Below are 25,265 nucleotides of genomic sequence, written 5' to 3'. Positions count from 1 at the left end.
ACAGCATGTCAGCAAGGGGGCAGTCTTCAGCACATTTCTCTGAATCCATCAGTAACTTGGAATCATCATGCAAAAGTGACAGATGTAAGCTGGGATCTGAATGCCTGGTTTTTGATTATAGCAAGATGAAGTTTGGGTTGGGAGGATGGCCTAATAGTTAAGGTGTTTGCCTTACAAACACAAGGTACAGGGTTTGAGTCTTGCAAGGGATAATTGGCTAACCTTAAAAATGGCTTGAAAGGGCAGTTAGTTTAGTACTAATCGATGAACCTATAAAAAAAAGAGGCACTAGGAATACCAGCACTGTAGCACAGGGGTATAGAGCTCTGATTATGATCCAGGTGACCTTCTAATTAGAAGAGCTGACTGTTAGTAGGACTGGAATGATAACACACTGCCTGCTCACCTCTTGGGGGGGGGGGGATCATACCATGAAACAAAACTGGCAGAGACTTGATTGGGTGAATTTGCTTTTGAGGCAAGGGGGCTGGCTGCACGAGGGGCTACATCACCCAAGTAAATGGCTGGCAGCCTCATATGATGCCTGTTGTGTATCCACCACTTGAATGTTAAGACATGCGTGAAGGAGTCAGGGTATATACAAAATCTTTATTAGTGGCCTGACATTACAGTGCAAAGGACTAATCTCCCATCCACCTCCTCTTAAAATGAAAATTACTATCCATCAGTCAGGTTGGGGAATTTCTGGTGGCCTCAATATATGGAGTAAGCTGGTTGATTAAGGTTGGGGAATCTGGAGATTGAGAAGTGGCACTGGTACACAGCAGATGATTGGCTGCCACAAGGAAACAAGGAATAAAAAATAGAGAAACGGTTCTTATATCATGGTTTGGGATATTTTGATCCTTATTAAATGCCTCAAATTTCAGAGTGGAAGAAATATCTGTAGGCACCTGACATGATGATAAGCAGTGCCCTTTTCCTTATCAGAGAGGATAAATATGTAGAGAAGTAGGTAATCCTCCAATGGTTGTGAACAAACTAGTTATAACCAGAATGTCAGTTTGGAAACTGGAATGGTACAGCAAGTTTTAACTGTTAAAAGAGGGCAGTGGAAGAAGGCAGATAAGGTTGTGCAATACAGACCTCTACTGGAGGACTTATGTCTAATGGCTGTAGTAATCTACCTGGCTGCCTACTAAAAATGCAAGTACAATAAATACAAGTCTTCATAATTTTGAAAGTCAGACATGTGTCGTTTTTTTCAAGAGGTGCAACCCCCTTATACCCTAAATTTAGTAACACCCCTAATGCTTTGTAAGGACAAAAAAGACACTTAAAATGTCGAGTTTAAAAGTTATGAGATATGAAGACTTGTAGTTATCTTGAGTTTCAAAGTTATGAGATATAAAGATGTACAGTTATCATCCCTGCTATTTTGAGGGCTTGTACATCTTCTTAAACATGCCTTGCAGTTTACCACAGAACTGTGGCTATGAATTGCTAATCACCTAGAGTGGATATAAAAAGTGTACACATCCCTGTTAAAATGTCAGGTTTTTGTGATATAAAAAAATGAGACCACAATAAATAATTTCAAAACTTTCCCAACCTTTAACCTGACTTGTAATATAAAAAAATAAAAAATGTACAATAAGATGGTTGCATAAGTGTGCACAACCTTAAACTAATACTTTGTTGAAGCACATTTTGATTTAATTACAGAATTCAGTCTTCTTAGGTAGGAGCCTGTCAGCATGGCACATCTTGAATTGGCAATATTTGCTCACTATTTCTTGCAAAAGTGCTCCAAATCTGTCAGATTGCAAGGGCATCTCTTGTGCACAGCCCCCTTCAGGTCACCTCACAGATTTTCTTTTGGATTTAGGTCTGGGCTCTTGCTGGGCCATTCCAAAACTTTAATTTCTTCTGGTAAAACCATTCATTTGTTGATTTGGATGTATGCTTGGGGTCATCGTTGTATTGAAAGGTGAAATTGCTTTTCATTTTCAGCTTTCTAGTAGATGTCTGAAGGTACTGGGCCAAAAGTGACTGGCATTTGGAACTGTTCATAATTCCCTCCACCTTGACTAAAGCCCAAGTTCCAGTTGAAGAAAAGCACCCCCAAAGCATGATACTGCCCCCACCATGCTTCACCGGGGGATGATGTTCTTTTGGTGACGCAAAGTGTTATTTTTGTGCCAAACGTACCTTTTGAAATTGTGGCCAAAAAGTTCAGCCTTGGTCTCATCAGACTGCAACACATTTTCCCACATACTTATGGAAGACTTGATATATTGTTTTGCAAATTGTAGCCAGGCCAGGATGTTTTTCTGTGCAAGAAAAGGCTTCTGTCAAGCCACCCTACCCCATAGCCCAGACACATGGAGAATACAGATGATTGTTGTCACATGTAGTACACAACCAGTACTTGCCAAAAATTCCTGCAGCTCCTTCAGTGTTGCTGTAGATCTCTTGGCAGCCTCCCTGACCAGTTTTTGTCTTGTCTTTTCATCAATTTTGGAGGGATGCCCAGTTCTTTGCAACGTCACTGTTGTCCCATATTTTCTTTACTTTTTGATGACTGTCTTCACTGTGCTCCATTGTATATCCAATGCTGTGGAAATTTTTTATACCTTTCTCCTGACTGATACCTTTCAACAATGAGATCCCTTTGATGCTTTGTAAGCTCTCTGCGAACCATGGCTTTTGCTGTAGCAGGCAACTGAGTAAATGTCAAGAAAATCCTACTAGGACAGCTGAACTTTATTTGGGGTTAATCAGAGTCTGTTTAATTGATGGCAGGTGTGTACCCAAAAAGACTGAATGTTGTAATTAAAACAAAAGGTGCTTCAACAAAGCATTAGCTTATGGGTGTGCACACTTATGCAACCAGCTTACTGTAAATTTTTGTATTTTTTTTCCCTAACAGATTTGTTTTTCAATCGAATTGTACAGGTTATATGTCACATTAAAGGTGGGAAAAGTTTTGAAAAGTTTTATTGTGGTCTCATATTTTTATATGACAAAAGCCTGGCATTTTAACAGGGGTGTGTACACTTTTTATATCCACTGTATATCCAGTATCACCGGATATACAGTGGATATACAGGGGTGTGTACACTTTTTATATCCACTGTATATCCGGTATCACCGGATATACTGTGGATATACAGGGGTGTGTACACTTTTTATATCCACTGTATATCCGGTATCACCGGATATACTGTGGATATACAGGGGTGTGTACACTTTTTATATCCACTGTATATCCGGTATCACCGGATATACAGTGGATATACAGGGGTGTACACTTTTATATCCACTGTATATCCGTATCACCGGATATACAGTGGATATACAGGGTGTGTACACTTTTATATCCACTGTATATCCGTATCACGACATACAGTGGATATACAGGGTGTGTACACTTTTTATATCCACTGTATATCCGGTATCACCGGATATACAGTGGATATACAGGGGTGTGTACACTTTTTATATCCACTGTATATCCGGTATCACCGGATATACAGTGGATATACAGGGGTGTGTACACTTTTTATATCCACTGTATATCCGGTGATACTGAATTTGATTCCATCTAGTTTCATTTCCATTCTGGCCGTCTCTCAATAAGTCATGTAATGACTTAGTACTCCAAGGTTGCCCTGCAAATGGAATATGAATTGAATGATTAATTACTGCTGTTGCTTTAATTGTGTACAAATAATTTAATAAATTACGAAATATGTCATGAGTATGCATACTACTATACCATTATATTTGTTCTTAGGTTGTACCAAAAAATCCTGATGTTTTGTGGTTACAGTTTACAAAAACAGAACATCTTTTACTGAAAGGTGTTACTTAGAATGAAACAAAATCTTTGCTTCTTGATCAGGTTAAGCCCCCCCCCCCCCCCCCATCAATCCATTTAGGAAGTTCCTTGCCATCCCACATCTATTCATTTGCTTATTTTGGTCTATGTACCTGCCAACAACCAAGCCTCTCCAGTTGAAATCTGCCCATTTGTTCTCCCATAGTAGGAATCCCCAGCAAAACTGTGAGAGTTGTCCATAGGAGCCAACATTCAGACAGCCATGAGGATTGGTTTGCATCTTCGTCAATATCCCAGCAATAAAGGTGTGCTTTTTTTGCAGACCTTCACCTCTTCTCTGTGTAGGTGGATAATGACTCACATCACTGTGGGGGCCTCTATGCTCTCTCCTATGCAGGTGCGTTTTCTAGTGCACTCTCAATGAGATCTGACACCAAAACAGCATAGCAGATGAAGGCGCACACCAGCTCATCACATCCGCAGCACTGCTTCTCCTGTGAGGTACTTTGGCACTGGGTGGTTCCAGCCCATGTCCTGCCCTCCTAGGATGGGCATACCCATCCTCTCTATGTCACATCCAGCAGCTATCCAAAACACCATTCAAACTCAGGTCATCTAGGTTATAGTCTGGGCTCTGGCCCTCATGCCCAGCAAAGCTGGATAATGCCTTAATTATGTAACCAATGCTTTCAAATGGATGCTATCACTGACTTACCATTTGGTGAAGATTTCAATGTCATGATATGCCACCATTTCTGCTCTAGTGTAACTTAAATACCTTGTCAGCAAATGCACACAAACAAATGAACCAAGCCAAAGGAGGTACAGAAGAAACACCCTTCACTACTCCATGAATGATATATTCTCATTATTAAAGCTCTTGAAAAAATTAAATATCTGCACTTTGCACTGATTCATTATAATTCAGTGGTTATAACAATACTCCTCAGTATAATTCAGTGGTTATAACAATACTCTAAGAAGTATGGATTTTTTAAAATTTTATTAGGAAAAAAAATAAATACACGTTATTGTCAGAAAGCATAAAATACATAAATCCATCAAATGACTAGTAAAATGAAACAAGATCAATATATAAAATTTAGAAATGGCTTTATAGGACTTAATTTATTAGTCAGCAAAATCTGTTTTTTAACAGACCTGTTTATTGAGTTGCAAAATACTTGGCGTCACAAGGTATATAAAAGACTTTAGATATGAAAAGCTACTTTATGTCACTTTTTGACTGATGGGAATGCTTTAAACTATCAGAATTTCTGTAACAAATCAGCATAATCTCAACACATCAAAACATATAAAGTGCAATTTTTAAAAATCTGTTGCTCATTACTTATTTATATTTTGTTACCATATGCATATTATCACCATACTCTCAATGCATTTAAAGTGCATCTCTCTTCAGTATTTATTTCGATTTGCCTCAGAGTAGAAGAGCTGCCCGCATCTTGCTGTGCGACCATCAGTATAAGTACTGTATTAAGTCAGCTTGTCAATGTCAGAAAAGTTCTCTGACACACTGAACTGGCATCTCGTACATCAGTCCATAATCACTGGCATTTTGTAAGCCAAAGTACAATGCACCTGAAGTTACAAGGAAGTACAACTTTGAACTCCTAGGTTTTTTTTTCACAAACTGCTTAAGCTGATGGTTCACTGTCTGCATCACTGCACCGCATGCTGTCTGAACCACCTGAGTCAGTTTTCGTAATCAGGAATTTTAACACAGTGCCAACCACATTGGCGCCTTTCTGTAAGAGGGGGTTGACAGTGTTTTGTACTTTCTTGCTTCTCATCACACCATCTTTTAGGGCAATGAATTCTGGACCCTTGATCATGTTTTTAACTGCTAAGTGATCTAGCACACCGCTAACATTGGACAGTTTCTCCACATACTGTTCCACCTGATCCTCATCAAAGCGATCTTTGGAAAGTGATGTACCTGAAGCTGCACCTAAAGAAAATGAATTACCAATGAATCATATTTGTAGATTAGAAATACAAGCTGTACACCAAGTTACAGTATACCAGGCATTTGCAATTAATAAGGTTAACTCTTTAAAAGCAGTACTTATTTAACAAAATGGCAAGATGCTGTTTACACTGAATAATGGCCTCAATTACATTACATTTGCTAGATGGCAAGAGATAATATTATGTAATCTGCCTTTATGGTGCATATCACATTTTATCGTCTCTACTTTCCAACTCACCCTTTCTCCACTTCTCCAGTTCTTACCTGAATGCATCCACTGATCTCTATACTGCCCATTCTTTAGCCACTCCATGGGTCCACAGTCCTCTGCATGAAGCAGCAGTTTTGCACATCCAGGGAGTAGTTGGTATCATCAACTTGATGTTTGTACCCCTTTCTCCCTCTTTGTTTTTCCTGTTCCACATGATCCTTCCTCTCTTTCTAGCATAGTATGTGCACCTATATCATAATTTGTATATTTTTTCTGGTGTTAAGTGAGAAGAACCGTAGTTTCTCTATTCATTGGTCACACCCCTTCCCATACAAGCCATACATACCTTTCTGGCAAATGTTGTCTGAATTCCTTCTTTCAGCCTGATGCTCCCCTACATGGCCTCATGGATAGCAGAAAGTACAAAGTACTCTGGATGTGGGGTGCTTAAGGCCCTGTAGAGTGGAAGCCTTATGTTTTTGTTTCTGGAATGTCTCACTGCAATGATATGCCAAGACACTGCATTTTTCTGTTGCCACTGCCCTCTTACTCTGCTCCTGGAGGCTCAGTCAAGCCTTTATACCCCATGCCATCCTATCTTTACATCAACAATGATAAGGCTGATCCTGTCTCTCTTACCTCAGATATGTCTGAGACAAAGTAGAGTGTACTGGACTAAGAACTGAACCCCCCCCCCCGAAGTACTCCATTAGGCACTTTATCCTGACATCACCCCTTCACCACAACCCTCTGTACCCTTTCAAATCAGCTATATCATTCCAACTCCTCTTTCTTGGTCCAGCCCCTGAGTATTCCAAAGCTCCTAGCAGCTGCCTGTGTGGGACACAGTCAGCAGTTCTGATACATGTACAAACTAGACAGTACTCCATGTCCAGTTCTACAGTTATCATGACAATTATGGCCTTCTATGAAAGAAACGAACCATGCCCTCAGGATTCTCTCCAATAATTTTCTGTCCAGCACTGTTAGGGTAACATAACTGCACCTGCCCAGATTTTATACTGGCTCCCCTCCAAGTACAAGGGTAACACACTTACTGTTCTGTAGCCCTCAAGTACTTCTATGGTGGCTAGTGATCCACTGGTGATTTCTACTGAGGATCTTCCAATATGTACTTCTGTGGTGGCTAGTGATCCACTGGTGATTTCTACTGCGGATCTGCCAATACGTATTTCTACAGTAGTTAGTGATCCAGTGGTAATTTCTACTGGGGATTTGCCAATACAAAGGCCTGATTCAGGAGGTTCCTGGAGACAGCCCAAATGGTCCCTATGCTTTATCCCCCTTAAGCATCTAGTTCCATCTCCCCCTTACAAATCTCTCCTGGTGCCTGTGCACTGCTCTCCCCACAATGTCCCACCTCCTTCTCAATAAGGTACCCCACCTTGGTGTCTTTATAAAGACTTGAAGCAAAGTACTTTTTCATAGTTTCCCATGATCTAATTCCTGTTTTCATCAGTCAAGCCAGGTCTGTCCCTTCCTGCTTCCTGCACTGCACCTAAAAAGCCTTCCTTCCACTTCTTGATCCCTTCTGCCAACTCCATTTCAATGTGTGTATTGGCTTCCACTCACCTGTTTTGATGCTGTTTTGCCTGCTTCCTCATAAAGTACAGTTGTGTACACTTACCATAAATGTAGATGTTTGAGTGTATTCACTGTTGCAGTCATTACATTTGGGTTATCTACTTGCAGGTAGCCCTCAGTCGGCCTGATTAACAAAGTCTTGGGTCCTGCGTCGGTTGCTGTCCCTTCTTCCATGACGTCAGGTCGTCAGGGGTATAAAACATGCAGTCGACGCCATTACATCAGTTTTTCTTGCCCCAGATATCAGGTGCCCCCCTAATGGGAAGCAATTAAATATAAAAGTACAAAGATATACCTCCAACAAAAAAGCGAATACACCAAAAAGGCTTTCAAGCATAGTAAAGGAAAGTAGAGGCATAACCAAAAGAAGTTAGGGGGCTGGAGGGAGGGTAACCAGGAATGCAACAGTGAATACACTCGAACATCTATATTTATGGTAAGTGTACACAACTGTACTATGTTCTTCGTGTTTCACTGTTGCAGTCATTACATTTGGGTACATTCCCAAAGCTATGGTTGGGAGGAGGAGGAATTTAGATAGCATTAGGGCCAGCTATAAGGCCCTGCAAGACTGCAATGGCAAAGCCAGCTCTGGATTTAGAGAAAATTGGCAAATGATAATGCTTGGTGAAAGTATATACAGAACTTCAGGTGGCAGCTTCTAGGATGTCCCTGGTAGGGACGCCTCTGAGAAAGGCTGCAGAGGTAGATGCAGCCATGGTGGAGTGAGGTCTGATCCCCTGGGGGATAGGTTTTCCATGGTACTTATAGCAGAAATGAATGCAATGGCTTATCCATTTAGAAATGGTTTGCTTTGAAATAGCCTTCCCCTCTGCCCCTGCAGCAAATGCCACCAGCAGTTGTTCAGATTTCCTTTGAGGTTTAGTCCTGTCCAAGTGGAATCTAAGTTGTTTGTGCACATCTAAGGAATGCAGTATCCGTTCCCCTTTATTCTGTGGATTGGGAAAGAAGGTTGGCAAATGAATGGACTGATTAAGAGCCACACTGGATACTACCTTGGGCATGAGGGACACCCTGTCTGCATGAAAGATGATGAAAGGCTCCACTGCCATAAGGGCCTGTAATTCAGATGCTCTTCTAGCTGAAGTGATTGCTAAAAGGAAAGCTGTTTTCCAAGAAAGAAAATTTAAGTCTGCAGTAGCAGCTGGCTCGAAAGGAGGTCGAGTGAGTTTCTCCAAGACAAAGTTAAGGTCCCAGGCTGGGGTTGGAGCTCTCCTGGGTGGTCTCAAAATTTTGGCCCCTCCAAGGAACTGCTTGAGCAGTGGATGAGACAAGAGGGGAGGTTCTGTGTTATAATTAGCTGAAATGGCTGAGGCGTGGATTTTAATGGAGGAAAAAGACAGGCCCTTGTGAAGCATCTCAGTTACGTATTGTAAAATCTGAGGTAAACTGGGCGCTGCTGTGCTCATCCCTTGAGATTGGTTCCAGGCACATAATCTTTTCCATTTTTCAGCATAAGATTTTCTAGTACTAGGCCTCCTTGCCTCTAAAATGATATCTATCACAGGTTTGCTGAGGGATGGTAAAGGAGAGATTAAGTAATTAGCCAGGCTGCAAGGTTCAGTGTTAGAAGCTGAGGGTGCAGAATCTGGTTCTCCTGCTGAGACAGCATGGAAGGAGTCTGAGGCAGGTGCCATGGAGATAACCATGACACACTGCGCAGGAGGAGGTACCAGTGTTAGTGCGGCCATTCTGGAGCAATCAAAATCATCCTTGGTTTGTCCTCTTTGATTTTTAGTAGTACTTTGGAGAGCAGAGGCAGAGGGGGGAAGGCATAGACTGATAGGTTTTTCCAGCTGAAGGACAGAGCATCCAATTTCCAGGCTTATTTGTGGGGAGTCCTTGTGCAAAGTTTGTCCAACTGGTAGTTCTGGGGAGAGGCAAACAGGTCTATATCTGGGCTCTCCCATTTGCTTGTCAACATGTTGAAAGTCCTTGGTTCCAGTTTCCACTTGTGTGGGTCCATGAGGTTTATGCTTAGTCTGTCTGCCAGTGTATTTAATTTTTCTGGCACAAATCGAGCATGTAGGTGCACTTGGTAGCTCAAGGCTGTGCTCCACAATGCCATGGCTAGTCTGCAGAGGGGGTAAGACTGTGTACCCCCTGCTTGTTTATGTACCACATAACAGTGGTGTTGTCCATCTTTACCATTAGTTGTCCTGAAAGAATGTGGTCCTTGAAGGCTGTCTGAGCATTCTGTACAGCTAACATTTCTTTTTGTTCGATATGCAGGTGCATTTGACTTGGGTTCCATTTGCCCTGAATGCACTTCCCTGCCAGGTGAGCCCCCCATGCATAGTCTGATGCATCTGTTGTTAGGGTTTGCGTGGCAGGGGGTGGTGTGAAAGGTAGTCCCTTGTTTTGGTAGCAGGCCTCTGCCCACCAAAGGAACTCTAGGTGTAGGCAAGGTATGATGGGAATCATTGTTTCTAGGTCCTGAGAATGTTGACACCATAGGCTTTTTAGATACCACTGTAGCTTCCTTATATGCAGTCTTGCATATGGAATTAGAAGAATGCAGGAGGCCATGAACCCCAAGGCTTGCAGTATTTGTCTTGCAGATAACAGGGTTTTTGTGGCCACTTGGTTGAAGTAGGTTGTCAAATGAATTTGTTTCTCTGGTGTGAGGTAAGCCATCTGGGAAGTTATATTCAAGCTTGCTCCCAGGAATATAATTTGTTGACAGGGTACCAGGTGCAATTTCTTTTCATTTATGGTGTACCCCAGACAAGTTAGAACTCTTTGCACAAAGGCCAGATGATTCAAAAGTATGTCCTGGCTTTCTGCCTGAATTAGACAATCGTCCAAGTATGGGTATATTTAAATATTTCTTTGCCTCCAAAATGCAATAACTGGAGCTAGGCACTTTGTGAATACCATGGGCATAGTAGATAAGCCAAAGGGCAGTGCAGAGAACTGATACTGCATGTAGCCTGCTTTGAAGCGTAGGTATCTTCTGCAATATTCCCTGATTGGATGTGCAGGTATACTTCTTTTAAATCTAGTGTTGCCAACCAGGCATCTTTGCGTAGCATATGAAGTAATTGGTGAAGTCAGCATCTTGAATTTTGGAATTTCCAAAAAGGTGTTTAGAGTAGACAGGTCCAGGATAGGACGCCATTAATTGTCTTTTCTGGGTACCAGGAAAAGTCTTGAGTAGAAACCTTGTCCCTTTTCCTCTTCTGGTACCAGTTGAACAGCCCCCATGCTTAAGAGAGAAAGTACTTGTTTTTGGGCCTCTGCCCACTGATTTGGGGGTAGGTCCAGCCACCTAGTTGGTGTTGGCAATGTGTGGAAGTGAAATCTGTATCCCTGGGATACTATATTTAAAACCCATTTGACCTGGGTAATGAGTTCCCAATTCTTTGCATGAAGAGCAATCTTTCCCCCCAAAGGGGCAGTCAGTTGATAAGTGCTTGGACATTTTAAAAGGAAGTCACTGAGACAGTTTACCATAGGGGGAAGTCTTTTTATTCCCAGAGTTGGAAGTGGAGGCCCCCCACTGCTTAGTTCTGTGTGTCCCCTGGGACTGAAACAAGTTTTTTTTGCTGTGTCTGGGTTTGGCTTGAGAAGACCTGGAAGGGGCTGGAAAGGACCAATTCTTAGAGGACCAGTGCTTACTAAATCTAGGAGGCTGAACTTGTAAAAAAATATTTAACAGTTTGCATAGATTTAGCTTTACCTTCCATCTTTTTAAGAACTTCCTCAGCCTTGTTGCCAAACAGGTGGTCCTGATTTAAAGGAGCATCCAACAATTTAGCTTTAAGATGATCAGTTAAAGACTGCTCCTTAAGCCAGGCATGCCTTCTGAGCACAGACCCAGTAACAGCAGCCCTGCAAGAGGCCTCTAATGATTCAAAACCACATTGCAAAGTATGTTTTCCAACTTGTTCAGCATAATGCATTAAATCCTGTAATTCTTTATTTTCCACACAGTTAAGAATTAACATCATTTTCTGTTTATGCAGTCCAATAACATGTTGCTAATACTTTAACATATGAAACTGGCAGTTTAAAGCCCTAGTGGCCAAGGTTGCAGAAGTGTAAACCTTCTTACCCCATCTATCCAACGCCCTGGAGTCTCTATCAGAAGGGGTAGGATTTTTAGCAGTAGAAGCCTTAATGCCCTTGGGCCCCTGTGAAATAGTCTCTGGATCTGCAATAGGATTTTTAAAAAGGAACTTGTGGGACTCAGAGACCTGTAGTATCTGTCAGGTTTTCTGAGAGCAGGAGGCAGGGAATCAGGGGCCAAACTAGATTCCAAAAAAGCATCATCAACAATGTCTAGTACAGGAGGAATAGCTAAAGGCCTATGCTGAGGTAGGAGAAGGAAATCCCTAAGCCTCTTTTTTAAATCAGAAAAATCCTGGGCTTTCCCAGTGGAAATGCTCCCTTAGAGTATGTAAGGTTTCCTCAAAAGAAAAATCCTTAGGAGGGGAAGCAGAGGGAATGAAGTCCTCTGCATCAGAATCTTCATAAGTAGATAAGGGCAAACCCAGATCATCAGAAAAAACAGAATCCTGATCAGAAGATTCATAATCAACTTCAGTCCTAGGCCTCTTAGAAGGGGGGGGGGGGGGTTGGCTACCCCTGATTAGAGTTATTAGATCTTCAGCCATTCTTATCATTTGTTTTTTAGACATAGAGGCCTGAGCATGTGGCCTGGGCATCGTCTTTTTAGGCATGAATAAAGATTTAGGCCTAAGTAAAGAAGGAGGCGTTGATTTAATATGCAAGTCCATAGGCCTGAATACACCCTCAGAAGCCAGTGCCTGCACAGCAGCTCTGGACCCATCCAAGGTAGAGACATCCGTGGGTTCCATAGTTGTAGCATCTCGCGGCATACCGGACTCCGAATGGGTCTCAGTAGAATCCTGCGAATCAGAAGTAGTGGGTATCATGGGCTGCGAAAGCGCCTCACTGAGTACCAGCGAACTGGCGACTGGCTTAAGAGAAGCATCATCGGCAGTTTGGACCTCGGTGGCGTTTCTTTTTTCGGAATCCCGGTAGTCGGATGGCTAACCGATGACATTTCTGGATAATTACAGTGGAAAGACTCTAAAACAACCAAGAAATACAGTCAAAAGTGCCCTGTACGGAGAATAAAAGCACCGAGGTAGATTCCAAGCTGCTTATTACAAACATGAACGAAACTCCACAAATGGTGAATACACATAAACGCCTTTACATTCCACGCTGATTACTGAGACGAAAATGTGTGGAATGCAAAGGCGTTTATGTGTGTTCACCATTTGTGGAGTTTCGTTTGTGTTTGTAATAAACAGCTTGGAATCTACCTCAGTGCTTTTATTCTCCGTACAGGGCACTTTTGACTGTATTTCTGGATAATTAAACCAAGAACTGAAATATTTAGAGGCGAAAATATACCGAAGACGAATAGTGCACTGATAAAATAAAGCACAAAACCGACAGCAAGGTACATCGTGGTCAGGGCCTAGGCAAGGAATACAGTACAAATGAAAATCTTTATGAGGTATTTGTTTTCCACAAGTAATGCAATTATTAATTTTTACTGACATCATTAAGGAGCAAGAAAAAGTTTCCCCAACGGGGTACTTAGCGTTAGTTGAAGACTTCTGTTCTGAAACTCGAAAATGAAAATTTCAGGAGTCGATCAACTGGCACTTGCGAACTGCTTCTGCTTCGGGCACCGCACGGCAAGAAAGACTGAAGTAATGGTGTCGGCTGCATGTTTTATACCCCTGACGACCTGACATCATGGAAGAAAGGACAGCAACCAACGCAGGACCCAAGACTTTGTTAATCAGGCCGACTGAGGGCTACCTGCTAGCAGATAACCCAAATGTAATGACTGCAACAGTGAATCATGAAGAACATCTTACATTCCTGATGTCATTTGTCATGCAAATGCAGTGACTTGGATATACCTCTTTCCACCTCCCACCCTCTTCTTGTCTTACATTTTCCCTTACAAAAAGCCTTGAATTCTGATGTACTAAAATAGCCTTCTCCTTTTTTTTTGCCTCTTCCTTATACTTGTTCAAAGCTCTGAGTATGCCATACCCAGTTCATTCCCACAGCTTGTTTTCTCCCTCGGTTTGTACCTATACCATAACTCATCTTTACCCTCTCCCTCAAAACTGCATAATTAACTCTCATAAATCCCACACATTTATGGCAACTCAACATAGCTCACATTACTGGAAATCAAAGAACTGAAACTATGCCACAGAAAATTCATTCAGTAAAGCAAACATCAACCCTCATAAACTGACTGATACCAGACTTTAAAACAATAATATACTCTGTATATTGCTGCACCTATAGGTTTGATAAGAGAAACTGTAACATATTTGTATATACTTCTGAATATAAACTGTATTCTTCATAGGCCTGAAATGTGAGACTGTAACTTGCATGTTAATACAATTTGTTTGTGCGTATACTGTAACCTGCTTGTCTTTATCTGTTTGTAAGCTTGGAGCTTTTCTCCCCGGGCCTCCGCTGAAAATGGACATGTATCCAGTTGCACTATCACAGTCAACAAATGTAAAATAAGTAAAAATAAATAAAATAAATACTGAAACATACTCCTACACAGTAACTAACCATAACTGAGATTACAGATAAGTTATGCATAGTGGCTTCTCTTCCCCTGCAAACCTCAATGTAGGAGGGCTATGCCCCAAAGTGTGTGTGTGTATACACACACACATTATATATACATATATATATATATATATATATATATATATATATATATATATATATATATATATATATACACACACACACACACACACACACACACACACACACACACACACACACACACACACACACACACACACACATACTTACTCTATCGTTGAATAATCATTGTGGATATAGGGAAAAGAGTTCCAGCTTGTCTTGTATATGTTTCCCAATAACATGAAAATATGATTAAATATCACCTCGACCGTTAAGGGTTAATGACATGTACTCTGATCACATTAGGCTCAATGAAATTACATCTTCAGCCATTATTTTTGTGCTTGTAAGTTTCTTTGTACTCTGTTCCAGACAATGCCTTGATCACTACTGATTAATGCAGCCTTTTGGTGTACACTCCTTACAAATTACACTACTGAGAGAAAGCAATCAGCTCTTGCATTCTCTCAGTACTATGGCCAGAATCTTCTAGTAAGTAAATGAAAGATTCAGATGTTTTTTGTGTTTATCCCTCTTTCATCATCTAATCTCCTTCATTCTCTCCAGTCTCTTAGCCCCCCCCCCATCCTGACATACAGGAGAGTTGATATACTGTACTGACCACAAGCACTCTCCCTTCCTCTGCTCTAACCAGGCACCTAATCTAGGTTCTAACCATTACTGTTCCTTTGTTACACTGCTAGGGTAGTATTCCTCCTCCTTTCTGCCCTCACATTTGATGTTTGTATTTTTCTGCAGACCACTACCCATCTCTTTCTCCTTCCTGTCACCCTGAGCATCCTCTATACAGATACAGGTTGGTCCTCTTGTCACTGGATCATGTTTCTGTGAAACCAGCAATGTTCTCCTTACCCTCCTACGTCACTTCATGAACCCCCCCCCATCCTCTAATACCGCTCAGCCATCATGTCAGTCACCCTTGTCTGTTTTACTACTGTATTCTTTGTCCATGTTTTCAATCTGTCTCCTGCCTCAGTACCTATCAAAGTTTTCTGGTTATGTGACACCTTATCCATTCTTCCATCTTAGTTTAAGTCAGTTACACCACCAACAGACAGTTAATAAGGTGCCACTGCTGGCACTATGAAAATTAACTGTCTGGAGCTCATGGTTACAGTAAATGTAAATTTGATAAAATAATTCAAACTTTTTATTTTACTTGTTCAGTTAAATATATTTTTTTCACATTTAAACTGCTTAATCCTAGCAACTGAATACTGCAAATTCAATAACACAATTAAGGTACAGTGAAACAATAGTGCTGTTTGTCCATTCTGCCTTTCAAGTGTTGCAGACTTGAATAAAAGAAGGCTGCGCACACAGGTTGTATTGCAGAAGTGAAGTGGAAAACAGTATATTTGGTAGTCTAGGTATGAATGAATTAATGGTGTCATCACTGAGATGTGTCTTTCCAACCCACATCTAAACATCCCTATCCCCACTGTGCTAAGATGCAGGCTGTCTCTTGCAATGAACTTGCCTCTTTCCCAGGTTTCCCTCATTCACCCACCATTCCAGAGCCCCTACCCTCTTGTCCACTGCTACAGTCTATTACACTCCCTAATCCTCTCCTTCCTCAGCACGCTGGCTTGTGATACAAGTAACACTTCTGAGAATTACACCTTCAACCACCTATGACGATGTCTCCCATTCACTCTCTGGCTCTTACTTCTATTTTGTCTGCCTTTAGTGAAGTCTTTGATGCTGACATGCATGACACCATGCATCTATTCTTCCCCCCATGGTACATAGTTATATACAAATATTTCAGGCATGGGCAGTAACGCCCTTCCTACCTGCTAATATTCCATAATGGTCATTCCTATAATATCCACATTGCTCTTAAAAATGTCTTAACTAGTGTTTATTTTAACAGAATCTGGTAGCCTATTCCATACATCAGATACTATATCAGAGAACCAATTAGTACCTCATTCATTTCTATATAATCTTCTATATGGGTTGTCTGATGATTCTCTGCTACTTTTTGATAAACCCAAACATTCCCAGGGGTAACTGAATGACCACAACAGTAATCCAGTCCCGTGCCTTACCACATCTAAGACCCAAGAATGGTTTCGCTGAAAGTCTCTTATCTATGTACATAAGTTCCATTTTCTTTTGCCTCATGCCCCATTCCACTACCCTTCCTATTTGCAGCATATCCCCCCTGTACTACCTCAGTAATGCCGGCTAACCCTAACCCTACACCTTACCTTAGGAAAAACAATTCTGTAACACTGTTCAGACACATTAGGACTTAGTATCATTGATGATTTTTAGGTTAAAGATCGCAAACAAGTCAGTTTTCCTTTTGAGTTTCATACATTCAGTAATGTGACTGAATTTTTTTATTTATCTTTTAAACTCAACATTTAAACCTTTCTATCATGCCTAAGATAATCATCTACAGATATAAATCACTTTTGCAATTAACTAGTGTGTATGAAAACAGATCAGCCCTTATTTTGGGGGAACATTCCTATGTTCCAGCCTGACTTATCCTCCTCACAGTTTTCTGAATTCCCCTCAGTACGTGATTTTTGAAGACGTCTAGTATAAGAAAGTCACACTACATGACCAACGTACAAGTGGCACCAATAATTTAAAGGCAGAAAGAGGACACGTCTTAGATCTAACCTTTTCAGAAGCAAAAATAAATTATCTTGTGTTGCAGAATTTTGCAATGCAGCACAGTAAAGTGCACAAATGTCACGCTGTGAGAAAAGTGTTTAAGTTTTTCCATCATTTTTGTCACTCTCTTTTTTAAATGTGTTTTTCTGAGTAATATCCCACATTCCTATTGTAAGTGAAGAGTTATAGGCTATGTTTTATGCTAATTAGATTTTTGGCTGGATGTGCCCACTTTCCAAGGGGCTTTGGACCTATTTTCAATGTCTGCAGGTTGAGAGGTCTGAAACAGAATATGAAAAGTAAGCCAGTATTTTGTAAGTAACTTTAAACCAATACAGAATAAATCTAAACTGAAAACCAGCCAAGAAGTTCTCAACAAGTAACTTGCTCAAAATTCAACAAATGTGGATTAAAGAAAATATATAAAACAACAAACGAGCTGAAGGATAAGCCAGGTCAGTGCCCTTATAGTTTCTCCATCTGTATGGCATCCTTCTGCTTCTGTCTTATTGGCTCAGGAGTGAAATGATGATTAAGTGACAATAAAGCCAGGTTTCAAAGTCATGCACAATTACAACCAGATACAAACTATGATCACCATTAAAACTCTTTCAAAACAAAAATATAACTTTGTTTAAAGATGGACTCTGTCAGAACTACAACAACCTTCAGCATATATCAAGCAGTACAGGTAAGAAATGAACCATTCTGACAGTAAAGTTTTCAAAGATATATACAACAGCGTTCAGTTATTGTCAGCTTTGAGTCCTTTATTTTATTCTTGTTTCATTTCTCAGTTATGATTTTATCAAAGAGAGAAACTTCTGATCATAAGTATACAGTGTCTGGGTATGGGATTTCCCCCTGTGAATGCTGAATAGATAGTCATACGATTCATGACTAAAGCAGACATCATTCTCATTGGGAAAAGAGCCAGGCTTAGTAGTTCTATAAGGGGATGTCTGGTAAACATGAGAAAGGAACTGGAACCCAGGCTGCAGATGGAAGCACAAATACTTCTTTAGAAAGAGTGGTAAAATCTTCAAGAGCAGCTGCGTACATACATCAAGTGGAAGAGCTATTACTGGTCTTGTTCACTAAGTTGCATGAATAGTAATCAAAAGCAAGAAAACACACACTAATCATGGGGCAGAGGATGGATGATTACTATTTATTTTTTCAAAATTAGTCCCATCCCATCAGCTACTTTCAGGTTTCTTTCCAATGGTTCATTATTACACCCATTCATTCCCTATCTGTGTCTGTTCTGGGGGCTGTTGGTGAGACTTGGGCCTATAAGATCATACTGTGGAGTTCTTTTCTGGTGCACCTTAGTAGTTAATTCCAAACCCATTAGGGTACACAATGCCCTCTGACAGTGAATGTGGAGCAAGTGAGTTCTTTCACTTGTATGTTCACCAAATATTTGCTTATGCAGTGCCCACCCCCATAATGTATGCTGAAATGTTACTGCACCATCACAACAAGCCTCTGTGCACCCTTTCTATCCACAGGATAAGCCCTCTACACCCTCCTTACTTTTATACACTAACTCTATGGATTCACAACAGAGGGGAAAAGACAAAAGTACAGTTGTGTTTACTTGCCATAAATGTAGATGTTCTTCATTGTTGCAGTAATAACTGTATAGGTTATTCCTGCTGAAGCAGCCCTTGGTTGGCTTGGGTATCAGAGCTCTGTCTCCTTCTTCTTGGGCAGGAACACTAACTTTCAGGTTTTTCTTGCCCCAACAAAAAAGAAGGATCCCCACTCCATGTGAAGCTGCAGGCCCAGAGCACAAAGCACCCAAAGGTTCTCTGTCTGCACAGGAAGGGACCCTAAAGACCAAATGAGGGAGGAGAAAGAGAGGAAGGGGAAAGAGATAGGGTGCGGATGCCCAACCCCAACATTACAGAATGACATAAGGTATAAAAATTCAATGGGGGATATTCCAGGGTGACTCTGTCACTGCTGCTCTTTTGTCTTGTCCTTAACCCATTAAGCTGTCTACTTAACAGATTAGGTCATGGCTACAATTTGGCTTCCAGAAAACAACAAAGTGCAAAGACTTCTCATATTCTTTTTGTTGATTATTTACAACTGTATAGTTCATCAGATGAGGGACTGAAAGTGCAACTGCAAGTGGTCAAAACCTTTTCAGATGATATAAGAATGCCACTTGGTCTTGATAAATGTGCAAAAGCAACCTTTAAAGCAGGAAACTGCAGCATCAAGAAAACATCAGTCTCAAACAGGAATGTGATTTAAAATTTTATTTACTTATTTATTTTTATTTTACATTTGTTGACCGGGCTAGTCTAACTGGATATATGTCCATTTTCAGTAGAGGCCTGGGGAGAAAAGCTCCAAAGCTCCAACTCCTAAAAAAGCCTGAGTAAGAGGGAGTGTATAAATATTTGGGAATTGATGAAGATCAACAATAAAACATGAACAAATGTGAATAAAACTTAGTAAGGAATATTTTAGAAGAATAAAATTAATACTGAAAACAGCTCTGACATCTATGAACAAAGTATAAGCTATAAACCAATTTGTTCTTCCTGTCCTAACTTACAGTTTGTGAGTAAATGGCTGGCCACAAAAGGTATTTGATCAGTTGGACAGGAGAACAAGTAAAATGCTTCATGTTTATCAAATGATTTGTAAAAATAAGTGTATACCAAGACTACATATTCCCCATTCTAAAGGAGGTATGGGCCTCCTCAAAATGGATTATATATATATAGATCTGCACTCGTAGGACTACATACATATCTACTGACCTCACAAGACCCAATCATAATGAAAGTTTTAAAACATGAGGAGAATAAGTCTAAGATGATTTCCCTGGTTAGTTTTGCAGAAGCATATCAGTGTCAAGCGGGAATGGAAATCAAACCAGAAGTAGATAAAAATCAGGCAGCAACTGAATGTGCCAAAAAAAAAAAAAAACAAAAACAAAAAAAACAATTTAAGGTAAAGGCAAGAAATGTGGAAACAGCATAAAAATAGCTGCAAGTAGAGAAAGCTCCTGGAATAACCTCATGTCGATCAGGATCGAATGCAGGAATGGTTAAGGGGAAGTGAACTTAAACTGAAAGACAAAAGGTTAATATTGACAGCCCATGATAGTGGACTGCATGCACATTGGTTTACAAAGTCATTGAACGTGTGGGAGAAACAGACTAATGTAGGTTTGTAAAACAGGATTAGAAACAGTTGTACATCTTGTTGCTGTTTGTGATATACTAATGGCAGAAGGACTGTTTACTGAAAGACATAATAATGTGCCAAGACTGTTGCACTGGGGCTTGTGGAAAATAAGACAATAGTAGCACTGATCACTGAAATCGCCACACCCAACGATTACAGTATCTTATGTACAGACAGACACAAAGTCATAAAATACCAGGATTTGCAGGCAGAAATCACGGCAATAATGAAGAAGGACACCCAGAAAGTTCCAACAGTAGCAGGAGCAATGGGTCTTATAAATAAGAATTTACCATCATAGTTAGATATGTTACTGATACGTGTAACTCTGTAATAAGGAGGAGTCGGTTCTGGGCACATTGTGGGTGCTGTGAAGAGCACTTCTGGCTGGCATCAAAGATTGAAACAATACTAATTTCATGAACTTTAATTATACTTTGACTTAATGGGGCCCATTCCCCTCATGGTATTAGAAACCTAAAAGACTTGGAGAATTGTATAGGAATTAATGATGTACTAATTGGTTCTCTGAGACAGTAGCTGATACATGGAATAGACTACTACATTACATTAAGGCAAGCACTAGTTTAGGTATTTTTAAAAACATCTTAAACACATAGGGAAGATTGTTGTGGTATACTTGCAGGTTAGAAGACCAGAATTGCCTTTGCCTGAAACATTTCTATGTATGTATGTAAAAAGTATGATCAGATTGACAGCCATGAACATTTGTTAATGTGGTGTCAAAATTGTTTCAAGAAATTCATCTCAAGCTTAATTTCTTGAATTAATTCTCTGAATAAATTAACAACTTAATTATAGCTGGTGACTCAGTCAAAATCTCTAATAATTTTGGTGCTTTTTGAACTCATTATCTGCTGCCTATCAGTCTTTCGTCTCAGACTGTTTCAAATTCATTCCTCCTACATCAGCTACTTGCTCCCCACATCACCCCATGGGGTAATCACTGGACTCCACTGGAGAACTGCCTAGCACTGCCTCAGTCTTAGCTGACTAGCTTATAAAGTGGGAGACATCTGGAGAAGGGGGTCATCATCTAGCCAGTTGAACTGGGTGAATGATTTTCTCATGCTCTTCAAATTAATCCCTGTTGCAGGTAGCCTGACATCTCTGATGCGAGGCATTTTCACACTTGTGAGGCATTTTCACACTCCTACAGGTCTGCAGAACATGGATGCTTTGCAAAACACAGCTTAGTGAATAAGGATATGAAAGCTTAGCTGCCTCTGCTGACAGCTATGCATACAATGGGCTGGGTTGCCTCCCTTCCCCTTTGGTGGATGAGATGGCCTGGGCAATTCACTCACACTCTCCCTCACTGGTTTCTCTAGCAACTGGGTCACTAATTAATTATGGTCCATGTGAGTCGCAGTCGGTGCTTAATCTCTCTGTGTCTTGAGACCAAACCCCAAACTAAACCTCAGCCTAATCTACCCCTGTACAGGCCCTAATCCTGAACTGTTCTGTAACTCTAAGTTTAAGCCCTAACAATAACCAAAACCATAGTGTCATTGCAAACTCAAGTCCCAGCTAATACTAAAGTAAGTGTTACAGCAACCACCAGTGGGATATTCCTAACACTGACCACAAATGTTACAGCAACCACCAGCCAGATGTTCCTAACACTTATCGCAAGTGTTACAGCAACCACCAGCGGGATGATCTTACCACTTGTTGGAAGTGTTACAGCAACCACCAGTAGGATTTTTCTACCACTTACCCCAAGTGTTACAGCAACTACCAGCAGGTTGTTCCTACCACTTACTGCAAGTGTTACAGCAACCACCAGTGGGATGATCCTACCACTTACCTTTCCTCTTCCTTTTACTGCCAGGTACATGTCCAAATAATGGCCTTCCATTTAAATGCAACTTTTATGCAAAACAAATTTGATCAAAAAAAGACTTGACTAAACTGCTTCTTAAACTGTCCAAAAGAAGTAACCCATTACCACTTAGAAGAATGCACAAGGGGTCTGGAAACACAAATGGGAGAAACAAAACTGCATTTACCAAGAAGAAAGTCTCAAAACATCACATGATCAAAAGCAACAGCCATTGTCAATTCGTATACACAAATAAATGATCCGCAGCAACATCCATTAAGAAAATTCTGCACTGGAAAAATAAGGACAGTACCTCTGAGGGAACCCAGAAGCATCTGAGGGTAAGACAAAAGAACACTCCTGAAGGTGTTCACTCAAACATTAATAGGACTTCAAAAGCAACATGATTAATGGAACCAGCAAAGGTTACCAGTGAATCTAAAAGTATATCTAAAGAGAATCTCACATTTCATTGGGGACAGGGAAAATTAAGTCTCAAGTCTCTGGGAAAGCCAAAGTACCTGAAGAAAGCAAACAATGCACCAGTGTAATACCGATGTGTTTTCAGGGAACCTAAAATGGTATTACTAGGAATACAGTACAGCATCATTAAAGAAAGCATGACAAAATCCCAGACAATATAAACACTTGAAATAACATCACAGGAAGGCTTCCAGAGCTGCAATTAACCTAAAGGAATCTTTACAGTCACAGAGAACCCATCTCAATATCAAAGAGGTCAAACAATTTATTATTTATTTTTATTTATTATCAGCTTGATTACCGGGGAAGTCCACTGGGCCAAGAAGTGCCCATTTTCAGTGGAGGCCTGGGGAGAAAAGCTCCATCAGCAACACAATACATTAAACAACAAACTAGTCATTAAGCCTACATAACATAATGGAGAGAGTCAGAAAAAAATAATTTGTGCATACAAAAAAAAAAAAAAAAACAAAACACACAATAGAGGTAAAAATCCTTGCAATTCTACTCCAGGCTGCAAGCAAATCAAAGGGAAACCTAATCTTGTGAGAAAACATTAGAAACCAAAGAAAGCTGACACATATGGAATTTCATCTCTTCTCTTCCCATAAGTCACCTTACCAGAACCATGGTCGCTGTCTTGTCTCACGTCCAAGTACTGCACATCTTCCCGATGGTCGGGAGGCTCCGAGTTCGCCAAACCATTTTCATTCCCACTCTGTGAAAAGACCAGATGGAAAGTTTACAGAATTACAGCTTTTTTACCATAATATAAGTAAACTACTTTAATTTCATATTATTAACAAAGCAAAAATAATGATTTTGTACAAAGCCAGTTCACATTTTGAACAGCATTGTTTTGTAGGTTTGCTGATGGTCTGTCCCCTTTCCTTATTCATAATGCATTCACTTGTTAATACTTGTTTTTAATTGCTCTGTGTTTTTTTTTTAATGTTTACTTACCAGTAAAAAGCAGAGGAAGGGTTAAGTGGCAGGAACATCCCACTGTCCCTGGAGGGTTGCAATGACATTTCTTTGCTGTTAATACTTCAGACAAAATTGCACTATCCTATTCAGGCATGGGCAGTTCTTTGAATTTCGTCATGGTGTATATGTTTTGGCAATCCACCATACCCCCCCGGTTCAAGTTTGGCATCATGAGATCTTGGCCACTGCAGTGCAATGTCACAATGTCCACTGAGTGAAATATTGGGGATCAATAAAGGGGTGGGGGTAAAGGCAAGGCTGCCTCATTTTAAAAAGAATTAGCTAAAAGATATAACATTTCCTGTGCAATCCAGTTGAAGGGACATTTGGGCAGTAAACAGAAAGACTGATTACCAATAAGAACAGCTGTAACATGAGGTTTGATATTGAGTAGTGTATCCTTCCTTTTCCAACAAAGTAAGATCACTAGGAGAGCCATCTGGAGGACAACTATCACTATACACGATTAACTGAAAAAATGTGTTGCACTTCTAATATTACAAAAATAAGTGCATTACCAGTGCATCCTGAACTCTGCGGACAGCATACTGAACTTCTGATTTATGAGCTTCGGAGTCAAACATTTCTCTAATTTGACGAATGCATTCTAGAATGAGAAAATAAATAATATAATTAGCATAAAATCTTGTAGTATAAACATTAGCTAATCTAAAAAAATAAACAATAAAATAAGGGGAGAGGAGAAAACAGCAAACCCATAGCAGTGTCCCCCCAGCAGCATATAAGATTTACAGAAAAAAAATATTACCAAATAAATATGGAAACTAGAAGCACGATTTGTAATAAATGAGTCTGTAAGACCACTGCCTACTTGCTCAGCAGCATACCTGGTTGATGACTGTACTGCATGAATTGTTTGTCCTTCTAAACACACAGTGAAGTTTTAAAATGGCAACACATTGAGTGAGCTATACTATTGTAACTCTTACATCAGGTTAACTGCAAGTGGTGGTGAGAAAACTGCACCAGTCATTAGACCAAATATGACAGTTCTGAACCAGTCACCAAACAAGCTGCAGCAACAATTCATTAACCATTAAACAGACTATGACTGCAATGCATCAATCCGGCAGTCTGTGACAGTGCTACAATAATCAACAGGCAGGGTGTGACTGCAGTACACCAATCAAAAGAATGCGAAAGCAGTGCACCAATCATCTCAAAAGGGTGTAAACCCTGCACCAATAACATTCATCAGAAGGGTGTGATAGCACTGCACCAATTATTAGGTTGTGACAGTACTGTACTAGTCATCAGAGAGGCTTAAAAAAACACTACCACAGTCATAAGAAGGCTGTGATAGCACTGCACTGATAATCAGAGAGACTACAACAGCTCTGTACCAATCAACAGACAGACTAAGGCAACATGACGTTATTCATCTGATATTCTGTCACAATACAGCACTGATCATCTTACTGGTATTGATTAGCTTTCCTAATCTAGCTACTACTGTCATATCTCCACCACTTTAACTCTATTATTCCTTTTCTATTCCACTTAAGTAACTGTATATATATATATTTGGTTTGTTACTTCTTCTATGATAATATGCTTATTAGATTTTATATGCTTAGTCGTAAGTGTAAACTGTTATTTGCATGCTCCACATTGTTTTCGCATACCTTGAGGTCACCTGGGCTGAACCTGTAATTGGTCATTGTTTGATAATAACTGTACATTGGTTAATACAAAAACATAAGCAAGTTCATGTGCATTACTAAACTACAAAATAAATAAATACATACAT

General features: G+C 40.3%; 1 protein-coding gene across 2 annotated transcripts in view; it reads right to left on the bottom strand.

The window, feature by feature from the left end:
* Nucleotides 1–4,813: 4,813 nt before the first annotated feature.
* Nucleotides 4,814–25,265, bottom strand: part of LOC122790713 (receptor-interacting serine/threonine-protein kinase 2-like) — a 1,224,079-nt gene continuing 1,203,627 nt past the window's right edge. For both annotated transcript variants that reach the window (XM_044058270.1, XM_044058271.1), the window contains 3 exons: nucleotides 24,013–24,101; nucleotides 23,129–23,225; nucleotides 4,814–5,777 (listed from right to left, as the gene is read on the bottom strand). In XM_044058270.1, the coding sequence (XP_043914205.1) occupies nucleotides 5,464–5,777; nucleotides 23,129–23,225; nucleotides 24,013–24,101 (500 nt within the window). In that variant the 3' untranslated portion in view covers nucleotides 4,814–5,463. The remainder of the gene's footprint in view (nucleotides 5,778–23,128; nucleotides 23,226–24,012; nucleotides 24,102–25,265) is intronic.

The sequence above is a fragment of the Protopterus annectens genome, chromosome 16.part0 (assembly GCF_019279795.1).
Source record: "Protopterus annectens isolate FY-2018-M chromosome 16.part0, PAN1.0, whole genome shotgun sequence".
Taxonomy (NCBI): domain Eukaryota; kingdom Metazoa; phylum Chordata; order Ceratodontiformes; family Protopteridae; genus Protopterus; species Protopterus annectens.
This window is presented reverse-complemented; position numbering and strand designations above follow the sequence as displayed.